Source organism: Anthonomus grandis, chromosome 7 (assembly GCF_022605725.1).
Source record: "Anthonomus grandis grandis chromosome 7, icAntGran1.3, whole genome shotgun sequence".
NCBI lineage: Eukaryota > Metazoa > Arthropoda > Insecta > Coleoptera > Curculionidae > Anthonomus > Anthonomus grandis.
Window position 1 is genome coordinate 31,515,314 of NC_065552.1, and position 22,197 is coordinate 31,537,510.

At 32.2% G+C, this 22,197-nt stretch overlaps 2 protein-coding genes across 5 annotated transcripts in view; both read right to left on the reverse strand.

Annotated features, from left to right (window-relative positions):
• Positions 1–22,197, reverse strand: part of LOC126738113 (transcription-associated protein 1) — a 79,083-nt gene that overhangs the window by 15,488 nt on the left and 41,398 nt on the right. The window contains exons 23-45 of one of the 4 annotated variants that reach the window (XM_050443268.1): positions 21,985–22,141; positions 21,704–21,932; positions 21,421–21,603; positions 21,199–21,324; positions 21,044–21,136; positions 18,777–19,021; positions 18,177–18,349; positions 18,012–18,115; positions 17,780–17,947; positions 15,718–15,909; positions 15,385–15,663; positions 15,126–15,321; positions 9,541–9,815; positions 9,187–9,480; positions 8,847–9,122; positions 8,681–8,791; positions 5,585–5,826; positions 5,371–5,530; positions 5,134–5,314; positions 2,701–2,855; positions 2,455–2,612; positions 2,256–2,404; positions 88–270 (exon numbers count right to left, since the gene is read on the reverse strand). In XM_050443268.1, coding sequence (XP_050299225.1) covers positions 88–270; positions 2,256–2,404; positions 2,455–2,612; positions 2,701–2,855; positions 5,134–5,314; positions 5,371–5,530; positions 5,585–5,826; positions 8,681–8,791; positions 8,847–9,122; positions 9,187–9,480; positions 9,541–9,815; positions 15,126–15,321; positions 15,385–15,663; positions 15,718–15,909; positions 17,780–17,947; positions 18,012–18,115; positions 18,177–18,349; positions 18,777–19,021; positions 21,044–21,136; positions 21,199–21,324; positions 21,421–21,603; positions 21,704–21,932; positions 21,985–22,141 — 4,329 coding nt within the window. Of the gene's footprint in view, positions 1–81; positions 271–2,255; positions 2,405–2,454; positions 2,613–2,700; positions 2,856–5,133; positions 5,315–5,370; positions 5,531–5,584; positions 5,827–8,680; positions 8,792–8,846; positions 9,123–9,186; positions 9,481–9,540; positions 9,816–15,125; positions 15,322–15,384; positions 15,664–15,717; positions 15,910–17,779; positions 17,948–18,011; positions 18,116–18,176; positions 18,350–18,776; positions 19,022–21,043; positions 21,137–21,198; positions 21,325–21,420; positions 21,604–21,703; positions 21,933–21,984; positions 22,142–22,197 lie in introns of all 4 variants that reach the window. The other 3 variants (XM_050443267.1, XM_050443270.1, XM_050443269.1) reach the window with 3 other exon arrangements.
• On the reverse strand, positions 11,517–12,704 carry LOC126738116 (uncharacterized). The gene is made up of 2 exons (XM_050443277.1): positions 12,513–12,704; positions 11,517–12,453 (listed from the first exon to the last, which is right to left on the reverse strand). Exons 1-2 carry the CDS (start codon positions 12,687–12,689, stop codon positions 11,536–11,538), a joined length of 1,095 nt encoding a protein of 364 aa, XP_050299234.1. The 5' UTR covers positions 12,690–12,704; the 3' UTR covers positions 11,517–11,535.

A 22,197-nucleotide genomic window follows, 5' to 3' on the forward strand; every position in this document is an offset into this window, starting at 1 on the left:
ACTTTGTGCCCAAAATAAAAGAAACCCTTTACTCTAATCTAAACTAAGAACCAAAATAAAATACCGTGCCACGACACCTACATATACCTAGTTTCGAGTTGGCCGTGTTGTCCTTGTTTTGTTCATAGTGTTTTACGATCACTTGATAATGATGCTGGCGCCACGAGAAAATATCGCTCCAGTGCACCAGATCGTCCGCGATCACTGGTAAGCGATTGCGCCACGTTTTCACTATCGCTTTCATGTCATGTAGGGAGCTCTGGTGACCACCTAAATATGAAATTTCAATTAATATTAATTGAATATACAGAGTGGGACAATCAAAACAATAGTTCATCTCTTCTCAAAGAGACCGGCTTACATTAAATAGTAATGAAATAAACTCTCTAAGTCACAGGTCTCAAAATTTATTAAATTAAAGTTAGGGATACACGTGTTTCGCTCATAGTAGGCATCACCAGATCCACTTGTGGATTCCCTAATAAAAAGCACGAAAAAAGAAGCAGAGAACAACACTACATGATCCAAGTCAAGGGTAGAAATACGGTTCAAACTGGTAAAATCGGACGGACACTAGTTACTACATATTAAAATTATACAGGATAATTTTTAAGTTGATACTTTTTTTTAACTGTGTATAGAACTCGGTAAAATAAACATTTTTTTCAAATACCTTTATTAAAAAAACCGAAAAATAAAAAAATTGCATTGCCAAAATGTTATAAAATGAGTCCAATACGGTCCTCTCTAATTTAAATAAGTTGTTCAAAGTTGTTACCATTAACTTCAACACAACGATTTGCTCGACGTAACCACTGTTCCGTAACGGCACGCAATAGAGAAATCGATTTTTGTCTAACTGTTGCCGCAGCCTGCTCAATACGTGCTATTAGTTCTTCTTGTGTGTCGATAGGCGTCTTGAAAACTAAACTTTTCATATACCCCCACAAAGAAAAGTCACATGGATTTAGGCGACCTTGGTGGCCATGCAACTGGTCCATTTCGGCCACTCCACCGATTTGGGTAACTTATATCCAAAAATTCGCGCTCACTTCTCGTCTAAAATGGGCAGGTGCTCCATCCTGCAGGAGCCACATAGCTTGTCTGATATTCAGTGGCACGTCTTCTAACAGAACAGGCAGATTATTTTGCATAAAGTCCAAATAAATATCGCCCGTCAAACGGTCTGGTAAGATAAATGGTCCAACAAGTATCCCATTCACAATTCCTGCCCACACATTAGCAGAAAAGCGGTGTTGAAAATAGGTTCTGCGAATTGCATGGGGATTATCAACAGACCAAACATACGTAATTCGAAAATTGTTAACGTTCCGGGTGAATGTTGCCTCGTCCATGGCTAAAATTTTGTTCGAAAAATGTTGATCATTTTCATGTTGTTGTAGAAACCATTCACAAAACTGAACTCTGCGGGGGAAGTCTTCAGGCAGTAGCTCTTGGACACATTGAACGTGAAAGGGAATAAATTGATTCTCATGCAATGTTGTCCATACTTTTGTTTGACTTAATCCGACCTGCCCTGCAACAACTCGAGTACTTGTTGTTGGATCTTCTTCGATGAGATTTAAAATTTGTTCTTCCCTATGAACATTTTAAGGTCTCCTTCCTCTTCCTGCATGCCCTCCACGATGTTCCCGTAAATCGTCAGTATCCCTAGCCCGTTGAATAAGATTTATGAAACTTCTGGGTGTAAGATGATTCGCAAAGGAAAGCGGTCTGCGTATAATACCGAAGCAGCAGCAGCACTTTGAAGACACTCTCCATAAATAAGCAACATATCCACAAGTGCATTGTTTTCATAACGATGTGCCATTTTTAGGATTTGCTAATTTAAAATTAACAACAATAAACCAAAAGTGTCTAAGACTAACTGATCGATACAATGCGTGATCGATAATACAAAAATTCGAGCAAAAACTAAACATAAACAGACGATGAAAAACAAACCCATATTCACTTTTTTTATTCTGTATGTCCCTTGTTTTTGAGTGTATCGAAAAAAGTCATTTGAAAAAAATGTATATTTTACCGAGTTCTATACACAGTTAAAAAAAAAGTATCAACTTAAAAATCACCTTGTATAAACAAACCTTTCGTTTTTTAAGTTTTAAGGACTTTACATTCCTAAATAATGACGTCTTGGTTGCGTTAATTTTTAGTAACTAATCAATAATTAGTAGTGAAATCAATCGCTTTAATACTTAAATCAAAATGTGTGCATAATAAACTAAACTTACCTTGCAAAAGTCCTTTATGAATTTGATGCGCCTCTTGCAACTCCATAATTTGTTGCGCAGCTTGCAAATATTGTAAATGTATGTGGCTTACTATATGAGGTAAGCGCCTCCATTCATTTAAACATAATGCCGTTGCAGTATCCACGTACCTAAAGAAATAATGTAGTACTAAGAGTTTCACTTTAAATGTAGCAATTACCTTTCAAAATAAGGTTTGCTTTCCTCCGGTTGACAGATTAATAAAAATCCACCATACAGCGTCACTTTCCAAGCGATCTCTTTTGGACAACAGAATTCGACGTTCGAAAGCGCCTCTTTCATGGATTCCCAATTCGGTTTGGATGTTCTCCAGCAACTCTAAAAATTATATTGAATTACCAAACTCTAGTTTTGTATTAATTTACAAGTAGGAATTTTGTGTGAAAGTAATTTTGTATAAATTTACCTCAAGTAAAAGCAGCGGATCATTTATACCAGTTTTTGCATATTCAGTCAAAATATCCCACATTTGAAGTTCTTTAGCGCACCGGATCCAGTGATCGCTCCATAATAAAATTTCTCGTTGATAAGAAGCGGGAACTGGACCCAAACTTGCGTCAGCTAGAGGAAAAATGCAGTTTTAATCAACTATACAATAACCTCCTAAACTCGTAACGTCCTAATACAAAATACAAAAAAAGATAAAGGGACACGACTGGTATAGTCTTTTTAATCTCACTTGAATGACGATAAAAACGATAAAAGCGTGCCGACGAAAAGATTGATAGACCGAGGCCAGTTTTAAACCTACTTCTTTTCCCAGAATTATCTTAAGATGGCGGTACACTGGCAGCATACTATGCCGCGGCGGATTTGCAAAGAGACCGCCCGATGCAGAAATTGGATTATTTTAAAACATTGGCATAGTATTAAATTATATCGTAAATTAAATAAACTTAATAGTATAATATATTTAGATGAAACATGGTTTTACGCATGACGTAATTAAATACCGTTGGGTTGAAAATTTCACGGATTGTGTTTTGAATACGCCATGCTCAATAGGCAAATGAGTCATTATACTTCATGCGGAAAGTACAGAAGGATTTGTTAAAAATGCGTTACTTTTGTCTGCTTAAAATATTTTTCAATCTTCAGCTGATTCCCTTGAAGATATGACTGCGGCATTATTTAAAAAATGGTTTTCTAATCAGCAACATTATCTAACATTTATCCAAATTCAGTAATTGTTATGGATAATGCATCTAACCATTCAAGAATGCTAAATAAAATACCAAATACTAGTTTCAAAAAACAATATACATATAACTTTTTTGAAAATTAAGGACATTCCTGTTGACGACAAAATCCTATTCAAAAAGGGATTAAGGTCTTTCATTAAGATACAAAAAAAACTAGATTCATGTAACTGGAGAACCGCAGCATATTTTTGCACTGAGATCTGTGTGGATATTGGACAACTGCATCGCCAGCACGGTCAATATTTTGATTATTGTGCACATTTCGTACGATTCCAGAAGGATGAATAGTTTCAATCCCTTTCTTCAAATTTCTTCATCCAAGAATTGATGAGATTGGTACTAGGTGCTTCACTGACGTTGTGAAGAGCATAACGAGCACCCAACCGACGTAAAACTGCGATGTAGGAATGATTTAATTTATAAAAGCTATGGACATAAAACGCACGTTGTTGGGTACCAAATCGATTCATTATTGCATCTGTCAATGCTGACAATAAATTTCGGATTGCATGATCCATTGCGAAAAAGTAGGCAATTTAATATAAAAAGGTATTGTATAATACGTGCATTTTTAAACCATATTGTATTTTAAATTAAACCTTATGTCCCTAACTTAAAACATTGTATAACGTTTAAACAACTCATGTAAGCTTTACAATAATACATTTTAACAGTATCAATTCTAAATCTCTTCAAAACCAAAAACATATTTAGAATTGATAAAAATTCCGTTAGATCAAAGCAATTGAAGTTAATTTTGTTAGTAAAACTATTATAAAAAAAAACTGAATTGAAACTATGAAGATAACTTTATTATATTACCCACCCGTTTTATTTTAACGCCACGCCTCTGAGGCCGGCAGAGTTCAATATATTTTTTTGCGGTCGCTTAATATTTGGCTTCTTCAAGTAAGAATAAAAGGACCATACGGTTTTAGTAACGTTATTATTGAAACATTTATTTTATAATGGTGATTTTCGATACGGGTTTGCATCTTTATTAAGCTAAAAGTATATCTGACAAAAGATATAGATAATATAAAAATAATAACCAGAAGTTAAAATATATGTAGTTTAAACGTTATACAGGGTTATTCACGACATACGACACGGAATATTATGGCTATACAGGGTAATAAAAAAAAATTGGGATTATCAAAAGCGTTCCAGAAGAATCTTTTAAAATTATTTTCATGACATACAGGGGTTTTCAAAGTGCAGAAACATATCAAAGTTTTGTTTCTTTTAAATAAAACATCAATTCAAAACAACATATAGAGACGATGATATAATACGATCTCGTCTCTAAATGTGTGAGAAAAATATTTTAAAATTGTGGCGTCCAGTTTTATGTTATGTTACATATTGATAAATGTCCAGCCATTTTAAAAGAGTTTTTTGTAAATGTTTGACACGTAAGTTATTTTTGTTTTAGGAAAAGGAAAAAAAAGAAATGTTTTTAAATGACATCCCTTTCAGATGATGGCTTAGCAGCCGAAAGCTTTGCTGTAAATTTTTTTAAAAATATACACGTTATACAAACATTTTAGTCTTTTATTTAGACTTTACGTGTACACAGCTAAAACTTCAAATTAATAGTTTCATTTTTAAAATGTTTCTTGGGATAAAAAACGTACATTTATGTTTAGCCATTGCGGCCTCATAGGCTCCCTGTGCCTGCTCAAAGAATCCGTGTTGCTCATACGCGATTGCCATACCAGTTTCCTTATAATGGGCGTGTTTCTGCCATAGCCCCGCCCACAGATCCTCCTCGCACATTTGCTGGTATAAGTCCGCAAGGGAGTCGAGTAGTTCGTTCTTAAAGAAAAAAATTGTATAAACATTTTAAGGAAATGATAATTTTCAAAACTAACTTGTTCTCCTTCAAATTCATAACAGCTGGCCGGATTTGCGTTTTTAGCTGCCGCACTAAACGCTTGCTGTTCCATGGTTAAAGCCATCCTATGCCACAAATTGTGGTTTTTACCGATGTATTTCATGGTAGGAGGTGCCAGTTGTATTTGAGGGTTACATCTGTACAGTTAGGTGAAAAATTAACAATTGCCTAAAAAAATGGTTTACCCTTACCTAAATAGGGCTTCTATGAAAGTGTTCAAAGCGCTAGGCTGGCAATCTTTTTGGATAATATGCGTTCCGGAAGTGATGAACGGCACCATTTCTTGAGCTAAGATTTGACGTTCTTCCTCTTCCAAGACTCTCCACAGTTGGGGAAATATGCTGAGCCACACTTGTTCAGCTAAAGCGGTGTCTATGTGGCATAGCTGAGCTGCTGCTAGGAGGAATTGTTCGGTCGTGATGTTCCGAGAAATCTAGATACAGAATAAAATTTATCTCGCTTCACTAAGAGTTTACTACCTTCTATATGACGTAGTTTGGATCCAATTAGAGATCTACCAATAACTTTGAACAAATTTGTAAATGAAAAACTAACTTTATTTTAAACAAAAGGAGTAAATATTTATGTAAATATTGAGACCGTGAAATTGAATTAGATAATAAATTAATCACTAAATCAGCTCGTAATTTCACATAAGGTTTATCGAAGCATGTGATATTGTAAACCATAATTCTATAAAATTATAAATTTATGTAATATTAAAGTTGGTACCAATTTTTTTTATTAAGTTTTAACTACGGAGTTCATCAGCTTCATATTACTTAGTATGTACATGTTGTCTCATTTACTCCAGCCTTTTGTTGGCAATAAGAGTAAAATTAAATGGATATTCTAAGAATACAAAACTATTCATTGTGGGTCTGTAACTTGGAATGAATTCAGTAGTTCATATAATTTTTTTTCAAAATAATCCTCTGACTTATCGATTAGTATTTTCAGTTACGCTATTTTTTGTTGAAAACAAAGTTATACTATGTAAAATTATACCACATATGTAAAAAATAAGATATGACGTCATCGACGATTTTTCTTACTAGTAACCCTAATTTTTTATTGCTTATTTTTAAGAAGCATATCAAATTATAGATTAACAATAAATCATTTTCAATATAATTATATTTTTTTTTAAATTTGATATAAATTATAAAATCTGTTTTACCGAAAAAATGTTCGAACAAATGTCTAAAATATAGTCCATTTATTATTTAATATTATCCGAAACGTACTTAAAAATCGTTTTGAACCATTTATATAGAAATTAATATTCAGTGAGTTCCAAAATTGAAATACATATTATAAAGTTATCGATGATTTTTTTATAAAATGGATTTTACTACTTATTTCTAAAGAGCATATCGTCTTATAAAAAATTGCAAAATTTCAATATTTTGAGACCTGTAGTTTCCAACTACTTGATTTCATTGAATAATACTGTAAAATACGATAGGTCAAAAATAGGTTTTAGGCTTTAGAAAAATATGTTGCACTCCATATTCGTTCAAACAGTAAAAGTAGTAAATTTTAACACTGTTAAAAGACTTGAGTGTAAAGTCTATTAATTTTTAGTAGATCATTACAAGTCAAATAATCAGATTTAAGTACTATTTTTAATTTAAATGCAATGCCCTCTTTAACTGAGAAGCAGAAGATTAAAATCTTGATGATGATTAGATTCGGACATAGAACCAGAACCCAAAAGGGGATTATGGACTATCAGTTTCGGTAAAATGACCACATTAGAAGAACAACTATTTCTCGTAAATCTGCGCTCAATGTGTTCATGTGTTCAAGAAAATCCTAATATTTTCACTAGACAAGTACCTCGCGAATTAGAAGTCAGTCTTCAGTAGTAAGAGCTCTGAAGGCACAGGAATTTGATCCCTAACAATTTTCCAGGAACTTAATGAAGAGGATGCAGATAGAAGATTCGAATTTTGCGAACAATTTATGGAACTGCTGTAGAATATAGACAAAATTGTCCTTATTGGGCACAAGAAAATTCATGTTGCATGAGGCAAGGCCACACTCAACACCCAGAGAAAGTAAATGAGCGGGAATTGTAGGTTAGCAAATTATAGGCTCAATTTTCTTTGAAGAAAATCTAAATGGAGCAATTACAGTTTTTACAAGAAATACTAATTCCTGATCTAGCTGCTTTGTTTCCTGATCAAATAGAAGCTGCTATATCAAATAGGAACATCTGGTTTCAAGAAGAAGCCTCCCGATTTTGCACGTCCTGTTCGGATCTAATTGGATACTATATTTCCAGCCATATGGATTGGTAGAATAGGACCTTCTGAATGGCCACCAAGATCTCCCGATCTAACTCCTTTAGATTTTTTCCTATCAGGACATTTAAAATCGAAAGTCTATTTCTCCAAGCTCGCAAACATTGAGGAGTTAAAAACCAGAATAAGGCATGAGTGTAGATTAATTTATTCTACTTCAAAAACGAATTTCAAGTACGTTTAGGGCATTGCTAATTAGTAAATGAGCTACATTTTGAACACTTATAAAAAGAAAAAAATTGGAGTAAATTATTGTTTTTCTTGAAAACAAGGTGTTTCAATTTTCTCGTAAATCATAAAAAAACAAAAATTTTGCAATTTTGTATAAGTCGATATGCTCTTTACAAATAAGCAATTAAAGCCATTAAAAAAAAAATTATCGATAACATTATAATAAGTATTTCAATTGTCTGCCTCACTGAATATTAATTTCTACATAAATCGTTAAAAATGTTCAAACGATTTTTAAGTACGTTTAGGATAATATTAAATAGTAAATGGACTACATTTAAAACATTGGTTAAAAAAACTTTTCGAGTAAAACAGATTTTATAGCTATGTATAATTTGATACGTCTTTAGAAATATGCAATAAAAAATCATCGATGAAGTCCTATCTTATTTTTGGAACACTCTGTGTTTTTAACAAAAAAGCGCGAAGAAAACTAAAAATACTAATCGACGGTTCAGAGGATTTTTTTGAGAAAAACATATACAAATAACTACTGAATTTATTCCAGGATACAGACTCAAACTGTACATCTTAAAAAAGTACCAAATATTTTTATTATTTAATCTTTGCTTTAGTATCCATCAATTTAATTTAATAAGCAAAATTATAATCTTAAAAGCCATTTCCAACATTTTCTTTACCTCTGACGCAATTTTTCATAGACCGGCATAATAAATTTTCAAAATATTTGAAAAATTGAGCACAAAAAACGCACAATGTATAATTTTATCAGATTATTATACTCACCTCTATATACTCAAAATGTTTGTTAATCATTTTAGTAATATTTTCAGCCCGACTAACAGGTTTCTCCTCAGGTTGGGTGGATTCTACGTTAGACAAATCCATATCGATTACCTAAACAAAGACGAATACTTACATCTAGGGTGAAATACAAAATATATATTTATACCTCTTCCTTTATTTCAGTACAATCATAAAACTTGGCGTTTTCGGGATTGGTCTTCTGAAATTCATTTCTTTTTTCCTGTTTAATTACGGAGGTGATACTAGGTAAAATGCTACTCTCATGAGCCATTTCTATGCCTAAAGTTGGTGTAGCGGTGACTAAAAGCAGCTCGATGGCCTGTTTGATCCAGTAGTGTTGCCCGATTGCCTCCCAATTTTGGGAACAGACAATATAAAGTAGTCGATCATAAAGCCGACGTTTCATCGATTCGTCAAACACCTTTCCAAGAAAATTTGTTTATTTAAAATTTAAATATTTAAATGCTAACTAAACTAAATGATACCTTAAAGAATTTCGCTCTAATATGGGGTTGATTGCACCTCAATCCGGCTAAAAAGGCCGGTTCCAACTTTGATGTCAACTCGGTCGTTTTTAAATGTTCGTCAGTATAAACGTAATTAACCAGTTCTAAAAATTGAGCATTTAACTCGTTATCATTTGGAAACCGTTTCTCAACGTATTGCGTCAATTTTACAAGTAAAATCGATTTTTCCCTGGAGCTGGGCACTTGGTTTATCATGCTCTGGTTCTTACATTTCATCCATTCTTCCAACATGCGAGTAATTGCCCGCATGACCTAACATAAACAAAATCATTTAAATATTTTTAAAAAATAGAAAAATTTAAAAAAACAAACTTTAGCCTCAGCAGTTTTCTCCATTAATCCAACCAAAATGGCTCCGATAAAAGTCTTGCGCATATCCACCCCCATGGGTTCGATCCTGTTCTTCACCAAATCTAAACTGAGAATTAAAACGTCTACGGTCCTCGAGGAGAACTCTTGTGATGTCGGTTGCAAATGTTCTTTGGCTAAACGGTGTAAAACTCGCATGAAAGGGGATATCATCGTGTCGATGTAAGATGGACGAGTAGTGCATACCGCTTTTAGGATCATAACTGTCCTAAATAATCCTGTAATAGAGGCAATGCAAGTATATTACTAATATTAGCAAATAAGAATCGTAAAATCGAGAATAATTGAATTGAAGTAACAAAAGCTGTCATCGAGTTTTAACAACTTATCTCCGAAATTTTTACTAAGGTTGTCAGAATTGCTGATGTTTTAAGTGAACCACAAACAGTTTAGTAAGTTACTTGGACCAGTCCTGTTGTCATGTTGATATGAACTATCAAGCTCGAAATAAATGGAAAACTAATTGCCTATGTTGATGACACAGCGGCAATAATTCATGTGAGGACATGGGATGAGAGAAGCTCCAAATTAAATGCCCCTTAATTAAAAGTTTAATTAAAAGCTAAAATTGAAAACTTTCTCGAGACATTTAAATTAACATTAAATATAAAAGAATCTCGTTACATTACATTCTCTCTTACAATGGCAAATAAACAAAAAGCTTCGATGAGATTAAACTTAACAATATAGATGAGCTCTTGCTCAAGTTTAGTACTTGGGGATTATTGTTAATAAGCATCTAAAGTGTGATCAACATGTGCTTTATTTAAAAATAAAAACGCCAGATGTCTTATTCATAAATTTTACATTTTGCGTAACAATCTCAACTCAAAAAGTAATTTTAATAATATATTAACCACTTCTTGAGCCTCCATGGCATAATTATTTGGGGCGAGGCATATGGTTCACATCTAAACCAATTAAAGGTAGTGCAGAAGATAATTCTAAAAAAGCCTATATTTCCTTCAGAATAACTTTATTATCTGGAAAATAATGATATTAAAATTTTGTACATTCTTGCACTGTGTAGTTTTGCATATGGAAATGAGCAAATGAAATTAAATGTCTCACAGAATTATATGAGTAAAGACCGCTAACAATTTGAAGGTTTCGCAATCTAAATGTGATTCAAATTTACGTTTTATTACTTACGTAGTTTCGAAATTATATAGCTATTTAAGAAATTGTTTAACTAGCTATTTAAGAAATATTGTTGAGACTATCTAAAGAGATTAATATGCGTGTTTTAAGTTTTCTGTTTTTGATGTAAGTTTATTTTTGGATGCATTTTAATGATTTTTTTTCTACTTTCCTTAAAATAAAATATAGTGATAATGCTTAGCTATTAGGTAAAAATAAAAAACCGAATTGCAATTGCTTTTTTGTATTTTTAGTAATATTTTATGGAGGGTATACAAATTTATATTTATTATATAGTATAATTTGTTGGTATTGTCAATTAAAAATCTATTTGTATTTTATGTACTTATTTTGGTTTATTAGACATTAATATTAGCGCATACAGTTTTTTATTATTTAAACTTAGGCGCTTGCTTTAAATAAATGTTAGTAGATATTACTACACATATGTATATTATCTTTTTCTCTTTTTGTTATCTATTTCTTTATTGGGAAAATAAAAAGGGCAGAGATCAGGATATACTCTTCTCTTCAAAAATGTAAATCAGTTACTAATCTGGTTGCAACTTAACAATATAAAATATTATTTATGTTTTACCTATCTATTATTGATTTATAATACCTTAGAAACGGAATATGTTATGGTAGCAATAATACCTGCTATCAAACCTAGGGCTTTATAAGCTGGCATTATGATAATGCCCGGAAATTTTATTGCTTATCCAATTTTATTTCTCTCATAATAAAGAATAAACATCCATTTTATACAAAAAATAATGTTTCTTTAAATACTAAAAATTAAACTTTATTTTCAAAATAAAAATTACAAATTTGAAATGTCCCGGAAAATGTAGCTGATCCCACTATAGAATGGTCGGTGTTTTTTGTGATGGTAGAGGTGGCAGCACTAACGCTATTTTGCATAGTTTGAAAATTGTCCATTAAAGAATTTTCAATAGTCGATACGGAATTAACCTCGGAATTAACTGAATTGGCAATCATTTTGGCTACTTTATTTTTGGATGAAATACTTTCTTCTATATATCCTGCAGCTACTGAAGAGCTTTTCCATTTCCCATGTTGTTTTAGCATTTCAAACGAAGCACCTGCCTCAACAAGTAAAGTTGACGATGTGCGACACAAACAGTGCCCGGTATAAGCTTCTGCATTATCCAGTTTTAAAAATTTTGCGATCAATGTTGGGACGCTTCCTATGGTATTTTTTCCAACAGGTTGTACTGTACAGCGACTCTTTCTATAGGTAAGAAAGAATCTTCGCTCCTTTATTCCAGCTGTTCTTAATGCTGCGTACTTTTTTATTAAATTTAAAGCGCCGAAATCTTCTTCAATGATAGTAAAACTTTTTGAAGTTGAAGTTTTAGTTTCTGGTACCTTTATAACCAAGACCGTTCCTCTATTTTCAATATCATCAATGGTCATTTTGGCCAACTCATCTCGTCTTAAACCTCCAAAAACACCCATTACCAATATGACTTTGTGTACCAAGTAGATATCATCAGGAACCTTCTTAATAAATTTTATTATTTGTTCTCCTTCCAAAACTTTAGACTTCTTCGGGACATATCCTTTCGACTTAACTTTTAAAAAAGATATGAGACGATGGTATTGCGAGATGTCTATATTTTTATAGACCATTAACGTAGGCCTTAGGGTAGAATACTTGGTCCAGAGAGAGTTCGGACTGTATTTTTCCGACTAAAAATATTAAAATTTGTTAAACATATGTACCTATTAAAATAAAATCAATAACTTACCAGTTCCTGAAAATATGCCATTAGAACGGTTTCGGTTATTTGAACAATTGCGTTGGCATCTTTCCAAATACCAAATATGCCATACTCCCGATCATACTGTTGCCTTGATTTAACTGGCAAAAAATTTTCGGTCGCTTTAATGGCCTTTTCTCTTATATTTTGTAGAATTTCTTCCATTTTAAGCAAATATTTAAACAAAAAATGCCAACTGACTAACTGACAGAAACATCAAAGTCAAACTTAAATAATCACTGCAAGTCACTTGATAAATTTCTGAGGTATACCTACCTGTACAGGTAGACCCTATTTTTTAATTAATATTAAAATTATTTTTGTTCATAAAAATCAATTTTTAGGTAAAACATAAAGCATTGTATGCACCACGGGCATTGTTAGACTCTAATGCCCATCAGGTGGAAATAGTATTAGGCTAGGTATCTCCGGGCATTATCGTCCTTACAATGCCCTTGATACATAAATAGCTATAAAATCATAAAACAGTTTTATCAGTAACCAAAATTCGTTACTGATAAAACTGTTATCTTATATCTGTTAATCTATATCTTATTCTTCACACGTGCTTGGCTAACGATGTTAGCATCTTCGGGAGAAGATTAAAACTGGTTTAAAACTGGCTTAATCATCTCCCGAATGCTAACATCGTTAGCGAGAAAAATAAAAATTATGGAATGATTTTATTTGTGTTTTTGGAGGCCCGAGGAGCTCATAGAAATTGAAACGTCAACCAAAATATATAAGTCGACCGTCTGAACTTCTTTAATTTGACCTATATTCAAAAAAAAAAATTAACCAAGCTTATAATTCCTGACGTATACTTTTAGCAGGACAGAGATCCACCCCGTAATTATTTAAATGAAATTTCTGAAAGCAGATGGATTGGTCGAGGTGGTCCCGTCAACTGACCTGCTCGTTTGCCAGATTTGACCCCCTTTGATTTTTATTTAGTGGGGATTAATAAAGGCACTGAAGTCGTACTACTTATGGACATGAAAAAACCGAATTAATTCTGCTTGTTTATTAGTTATACTAACAATGTTACTGCGGGTTCGAAGTTCGTTCTAAGGAAGAGTAAAAAAAGAATAAGAATAATATTCTAATCAAGATTCTCTCATCATAGAATTCCTTAAATCCGTGTAAATCAAATTTTATTAATTTTTAAAATTTAGCATAATGTATAGGTTTTTATCGTAGGGTATAAACATCAAATGTCCTAATTTTAGATTATTTATTTATGTAACCCATCAGACAATTACATAATATGGTACAAGTTTCAAGTGGTGTTCAAGGCCACTGGCCTGCAATCAAATATACATCATATTATGATGAAAATGAAAATAAAGGGTGATTTAGCAAAAATGCAATTTTTGAATTTACCTTTATACAGGGTGTTTTAACTCTATTTACACAGGATTTTTTGTCGCCCCTATATATATAAAAAAAAAAGTTAAGGTAAAAAATGTTTGTCTGGAAATACTAATTTTGTCGACAGTATTGGTAAATGTACAGAGTGTCTCAAAAACAAAGTTTTCATTTGAAGTTGAAGAAGTAGTCCATACGTGAAAGTTTTCATTGTCAAGTGAGTTTTTAAATGGAACGCCCTGTATATTTTACCAAATTTTTTATCTTTATTTAATTCTACATCAAAAATGTATAATACACTAAACGTCAAATATTGATTAAATTATTAAATTATTGATTAAATTCCAACGCTAGTGAAATAAATTTCTCTAGCAGAACGACGTAATATGTGGCACCAGCAAAATTGTGCTCTACCTCATAACTCGCAGATTGTAACAAATTTCCTTGACAATAGATTTGGAAGGTTCTAGATCGGAAATAGAGATCCTGTCAGGTGGCCAGTCCGGTCACCTGAATCAACACCGCTAGATTTTTTCTTGTGGGGGTATTTTAAGCGACAAGTTTACATTGAAGAGCTAAGAAATTTGGAGGACTTAAAACACAAAATTACAGCCATCTTGTATAGCAATTCTGGAAGAAGTAATAAAAAGCGCCTGTACTACTGAGCTAATAAAAAGGTATGAACTCTGTCAAACTCAGAACGCTCAGTTTGAACATTTACAAAAGTTTTTTAAATTATTCTAGTTTTTTAAACATTTTTAACTGTTTTAATAGTAGATTTAATAAGAATTAAATAATACCATAATAATAAGCAATTATCTCAAAAACCACGACGTATAGTAGATTATATATTTTTTATTTAGAATTAAATGAATTTGGTAAAATATACAGAGAGTTCCATTTAAAAAAAAACTTACTTCAGTCAAGTCAGAACCTTTGATATTTTAAAAAATAAAAATACAGAAAAGAGAAAATCGTAATTACTCTACAACCCTACACACCCCAAATGGTATTTATATTGCATGTTTCAATAAGAAGTTTATGTAAGTAGGTGTTATTAACTGTAATGTTTAATTCTCTCTGTGAAATGTTTAATTTGTTACATTTCATAAAAATTTAACACATTAATAATTAATAAAATAAATATTCATTAGTTTTGTTGACGCTTGTTTTCCAATTATAACAAAACTGTTTTGTTTACTTATAATAATTAATTACATGATATTGACTTACCAATTGGAGATTTACTCTCATCATATGTATTGAGTCCATTCAGAATTTCGTCATTAATTTTTGAATAGAGAAGATTCAACTCCTGTATTTTATTCACCCTTTCCAATGGGAATATCGAAAATAATTTGGTAAGTAGATTGTGGGTGAGTTGAATAATTTTTTCATCAGATGAAATTACACACAATGTTAACCCATCCTGCAAAAAGCAATACAAAATAATTAAAAAAAATAAATATAGAAAATAAAGGCACTGGATTACCTGTAACAGTTTAAACTGGACCAAAATCTGTTCTTTTTTCATTACTGTAAGCAAAAATGTAAGCAACTCCAAGGCAGTACAAATGTTGGAAATGTTCGGAGTGGCCATGCCAAGAGAACTTAAGATCTTATGGAAAAATCCCAGATTTAAGTCAACCGGTTCTTGCCATAATTCCGGTTTTAAAGCGTTTTTTAATAAAATTACACAACGACGCGACAAAAGCTCTCCCGGGCTATTAGCACCTGGATTAACGGAGTTTTGGGGAGCCATTTCGTTAACCTAGAAAAGCAATGTGTTTTATTTCACAAGTTATTTATATACTGAGTAACTTACCTGACACGCTAATCTAAGTAAGAAATTCAACACATTATCGGTGTGCCGCTTATCTATATGCTCCTGAGCAGCTGGTTCTGCAGATTTAACCGCAACCGGCATCGGCTGACCTGTAGAAGATGCTACTGCCATCTTTTTACGTGTTTGTTCGGACTCATCGGTCATTGGACGACGGCCATCTATATACTGAGGCTAAAGAATTAATAATTTAACATTAGCATACCTGGGTATAAAATTTAAGATACAAAATTACTAAATGGTTATGAATGAATGGTTACTAAATGATAAAATAGGTAAAGTCGGGAGACATGACAAAATAATATAGGAGCATCATCTCTCACACACATTTGGGATAGACGACGTATATGTGTTGGGGACATATGCTACAAAAATAAAACTACGAAACTAAGAAAAAGAAATTCCTGACAGAACGCAGAAAAATTGTTGATGGAAAAGCTTTGTGAGCATATTAAAAAGCAACAAAGTTCTGGATTTGAACCAACCGGGACAACTTTTAGAAATTTGCCTTAAAATTTTGCAATTTGAAGAACTGGTTAAAGCTTTTTTTACATCAAAATAAAAATCTTTCTATAAGAAAAGCAGATAGCATATCTTTGGCAAGAGCTCAGCGACTTAATGAACAAGAGGTTAATACATATTTCCGATTATTATCAGAAATAATAATAATAATAATAATAATAATAATAATAAATACTTAATTTTCACAGTTTAAGTTAGATTTACAAATAATTCTATCCTAAACATAATTGTACTATTGTGAAAAAAGGCGAAGTCCAGATGTAGAAAATCTATACAAATAGGTTTATCTACCCTGCTCTACTTAACCTTAGATATCCATAATACCTTAATTTAAGACAAAAATCTTACAAAACATAAATAAATATATATTATCAATATTATCAATAGGGCATATATTTTAAAGTAGCAAATAGAAAGGAGACAGATTTTAAGAGTTTGAAGAAAAAAATGTTTGAAGTTTTTTTATAGGCATATTTGTTTTACTCAACTCTCCTGCTGGAAATAATAATTAAAGATTTTATGTTTAAAGATTCGTGGTTCCAAAATCCTGAAACAGTCGGAAATAGAGCTGTAAAGCATTGAAATATTATAGGAAAACTCCGTTCATAAATAGATGTTTGATGTAGAGAAAGTGTTATCAAACCTTTAAATTTAATATTTATATCATGTACATGTGATCTATAAATACTTTATTGTAAAGATATATAGGTGTCTTATAAAATAATGACCTATTATAAAAAGATGCACAGTGCACTGTACGCCTGGTCCATTTTAAGCCAGTTTGTTTCAGCGAGTTTATAAGAAATTTTTTCATATTAACGGATTCCATAGATATACCACAAACAGGAATTTTGCACTCCTTGTATAAGTTTTTTTTTTGAATTTGTATCAAGCAGTTTCCATAAACGACATCTCCATAGTCAAACACAGAGAATGAAAGCGTTACATAAAATTGTTTTTAATCTTTGCAAAAGAATGTGTCGATTGCTGTATAATAATAAATATACTAAGCAAACCTATAAGAATGTTTAATATGGATGAAACTGGTCTGAGCTTGACAATGATCCTGGAAAAGTTATCACGTCAAAAAGAAGTAAAGATATTCATGACATTAATGACCAAGAAAGAGGAGACCACAGCTACCTGAATAGGTAAAACACGCTACTTCAAGTCACCAAAATAATAAATTTTAAGCAGCATTAGGGCAAATTGTTTGGTTCAATCTACCTGGAATAAGAACTATGAACTGAAAGGGCACAATACATATGTCAAGTACTGATATTAGTTTTCTTTTATTATTTATCTATGTTTTCCCACACTAAATGAAGTTTCATTAATGTATTCATAAAGAACGTAAACAGTACTTTCATTTTCAAATAAGCACCGCATGGTAGTATTTAAGACCAAATTGCCAAAGAGAAATTGACTATACTATCCATTCAAATATGTTATAAAACCAAATTTATACTTCATCCCACTTGTCCAGCTAATAACTATATGATTTTATAGCAACGTTTCTTACCTCAGAGCCATTATCTTCCTTAATACCATTAAGTTCCCATTTAATGATCACCTCAGCCAACTCCACAGCCAACTTTCGATGCTCCAAAGTAGCTGTGGCACTAAAACCCAATCTTTGAATCGAGCTGACCATATGCTGAACCAAGTCGTGCCTGACTGGGTAATAAACCTACAAAAATATTAAAACATTAGTTAAATATTGGTTGCTTAATTAGCTTGATAATTGGATTTACCTTGTAATGTTTTACCACTAGCTGTAATATATGGTAAAGTTGTTGCATGGAATGACCCTCATCCATTAGGATTTTTTTCGTCCAGTGAGTTAACATATCATAGCCTACATTAAAAGAAACAGACATTTAGGGTAATTTTATGTTGGTTGGTTAAGTTTCACAGACCTTTTTCCATTCTGAACGGCATAGAGGGTGTCAAAATTTCTAATGCTTGCCGCACGACATTTCGGGCTTCGACTGCATGAGCTTTTAATAAGGAATGAAATACTTGAAGGACAATTTTACGGTGGATGGCAAATTTGTCGATTATGTGAGAGAGTAAAAGATGTCCATGATATCTGGAAAATAAAACGATATCAATTTTCAAGCTGTAATAAATAAATTTAAGTAAATACAGAATGATTTAGGGAACGCATGTTATGAATGAATGATAAAATGACCTATATTAATTTCAGTGTATTTTAAAAATATTTTATTGAAAAATCGCCAAATCTTAATAATTGCTAATTTCTAAATGACTCAGAAGTAGTGTTTATTGTATTTTCGTAACCAATTGATTTAATGTATCCCCATATGCAAAAATTTAATGGGTTCAAGTGGATAAAATCCTCACTGGATGAGAGCAGGTGAAAATTTGGTCAAAGCTTGTGAGGTTGGATTAAATTAGCTACCTTCATTCGAAACCAAATTTTAAAAAGAAAATATTAGAAAGCAAGATTAAATAAACATTTAGTAGACATGAGACATACACATTTTTTAGCTTACCTCGTTGCAGGATCAACACAATTTTCCACCAACAAGCACGGCCACGCGAACGTCATCAACCGTCTTAATTTGAACCCTTGCGCCTTATTATTGGCATCGTGATCGTGAATGTGCGGACTCGCCTGTTCCACTAGTAGACAAGAAAATTGCAACAACGAAATACGAACGCAGTCCGCTTGTGGATACGGACTATCGGGATCGATTAATTTGTTAATGAAGACTGAGACCACATTTTCGCTGTTATCCTAAAATGAAAATATTTATGTATTATTCAAGATTCATACAAAAGGACACCTTTGGTGCCCCCAAAAGGTCTTACAAAATGTCACCACATATTCCTAGAGGACGGTAAAGCTAAAAAATTAAAATCGACATTTTTAAAATCTATAAACATTTTTTAACGTATTATTTTTAAAATTTGTATCCAGGGGTTTTTTGGGATGCAAAACACGAATATGCACACCCTTTCACAGTGGCCATCAGAGGGTGCTTCAAACTGCATTTCTTGGTTTGATTGGTTTAAAATGTCCATAACTTTTTTATCAGTGTAGTTCTTTAAATTTTTGTAATAAAAAAAACAATTACCTCATCAATATTAAACAATAAAGGCTCTTTTGTTAAAACTTACTTAAGTTTTCGCTATAATCCGGTTTTTAGATGTTCGATTTCGCAACGATATATAAAAATATTTTAAATAAAAATATTTAGTTGTTTTATTTAAGCAGGAGATTGATTTATTAAACAATACGGAATTTATAAAAAATGTTTAAAATGTCCCCCGTTTTCTCAAATACAAAGATTTACACGCCTAAGAAAATTAAAATTAAATCTCTGCATAACTTCTGCATGCATTACTTTGAAGATTATTTGTTATCTATTTCCTGTGCACGTTTCTTGATGGAACAACAATGTTTTTTTAACAAATTGTAACGGTAGTCGCATTTTATACCTACCTAAGAAAATATCGTATAGTAGTTTCATAAATCACACTAATACACTATTGTTCAACTTTGACAATATTTAAATTATTGTTTTCTTCATCAATTATCATGGCGGCTGTACAATATACCAATGAAGAATATACCAATATGTTACTAGTGTTTGGTTATTGTCAAGGCAATTGTCGCGAGTCTGTAAGGGTGTACTCTGAAAGGTTCCAAATCGTTGTATTCCAAGCCATCCAATATTTTCTGCAATAGAATGAGGTATTCGGGAGACTGGTTGCTTAGCTCCCAATACCGTCCATTATAGGAGGGAGCATTTTGTGAGGGAATTCTAGAATTCTAGAACGTGTTGATGAGGATCCAAGACTAAGCACCAGATGAATAGGTATGGAGATGAGAGTATCCAAAAATGTCGTTAATAAAATGATCAGAGAACATTTATTATAGCCATACCATAAGACGCCAATTCAAAATCTCTTACCCCAAAATTCTGGAATGCGCCTAAATTTTTAATACGGTTTATCCATGATGGTGCTCCACAACATTTTTCATTAAATGTCAGAAATTATTCGAATGGTCGGTACCCAAATAAATAAGTGCATAGGTAGAGATAATGATGTCCCCGTAAATTGGTCCCCGCGTTCTCCAGATTTGACTTCTCTGGATTTTTTTTTCTGCGGACATATTGAGTCCGTGGTATATAAGACAACGGCGAATAATGAACTATGGCAACGCATTCAAGACGCAACAAAATAATTTTCGAGCTAATGCAGAAGTTATTCAGAGAGTTAATTTTAATTTTCTTAGGAGTGTGAATCTTTGTATTCGTAAAAGTGGAGAATATTTTTTACAATTTTTATAAAATCCGTATTATTTAATAAATTAATTTCCTGCTTAAATAAAGCAACAATTTTTTTTTATTTATAATATTTGAATTTGGAGGAATTTCTTAATCAATTTTAAAGAAAAAATATCATTTTGTTAAAACCCGCTAAAGTTCCGTTTTCGCGATTATTCGATTTTTAGATGTTCGATGTCGCAACGGTATGCGATTAAGTGTGCATATTGAGTGAACAGGTGTGCATATTCGGGTTTCGCAGCGCAAAAAACCCCTGGATACAAATTTTTAAATCAATACCTTAAAAAATGCATAAGTTTAAAAAAAATCGATTTTTTTAATTTTATAACTTTACGTTCCGGGAGGAGGGAATATAGAGCAATTTCGGACTAAGGTAAATTGCTTTAAATCGGCCTATTTTGATCTCAATAATATCTGGTGAAACTTTGGAAAGATCTTTTTATATATTAAAGTCAATGTGTTACCTGATAGGGCATAGGAGGGCCTCCAATTAATTTATTTGTTTCGCCCCTTTCAAAACTAACAGCAAAGCAAGGAATCAAGATAAGTTGTAAGACCTAAACAAAAAAAAACGTTTTTTTTCCACACAAAACATAAAAGAAAATAGAATTCTACTTACTTTAGCCTTAAGCTCTTGCGACATTTCATTAGTTTGGAACAATTCTACGAATCTGAAGAAAGCTGAACGTTTCCACTCAACAGTGTAGTTTTGAGCGACTGTGTTTTCTAGGAAATCTCTAAGAAACTGTCCAAAAAAAATAAGATTACATCTATTCATTCCCAATATTCTAAATTGCATGATGTGTATCACCAGAGCCACACTGCGATTTATCAAACTTACTTGGAATTCAGGTATAAACCGATCCGTGGTGGCCCTCAAAAGTTGAAACAGTAAGTCAATATCATTGGGATAATGACAAAAATAGTGCAACAAAATTTTAACTAATAATTTAGGTTCTTTCCAGTGCACGTACTCCAAAAACTCGACGTTTTTGTGCCTCTCCTGAAAATGTAATCCCTTATACTTACCCAGGATTTTGCTTATTATAAAAACTGGTCTACATAAATCATAATTTAAAATAAACAATATAAATGTTTTGAGAAAAAACTGGCTTTTTCATTACCTGATAATTATCGTCGCACCAAATCTGCTTTAGGGCCTCAACCAGGTCCTGCTGCGTAGATAACCACTGATCATCGTATTTAATCAACAAAGAAATAATTCTGATTCCCTGATATTGAAACTCGTTTTTCTGGTTATCGTTACGATCTTGCAATCCCAGGTTGATGCTGACATAGTTGGATTGCACCAGTATTATTAGTCGATTTATCATATGATTTTGTATGTAGTCTCTAAAAAAGGAAGATATTTTTTCGAGGCATTTGACAAGAAAATATTTTTTACCTAAAAGGCTTGCCATCTTTATGCTTAATAAGATACTCCAAATAGCGACTGAATTGCTTATCTTTAATGTAGTTATCGTCCAGGAACCCTGTCAAGGTTTCACCAGGATAGCGTAGCAAAAATTTCATGAGTACACCCCTGAATGGACTACTCGCTTCTAAAATAGTGTAATTTTTATAAAAAAGTATTAATTTAAATAAAATAAATATTTAC

Bases quoted from the DNA above. Each gene is read 5' to 3' on its own strand.
- LOC126738116 (XM_050443277.1), bottom strand. From the start codon at position 12,689: ATGGAAGAAATTCTACAAAATATAAGAGAAAAGGCCATTAAAGCGACC. The intron at 12,454-12,512 runs GTAAGTTATTGA...TAATATTTTTAG, and splicing joins TGGCATATTTTCAGGAACTG to TCGGAAAAATACAGTCCGAA.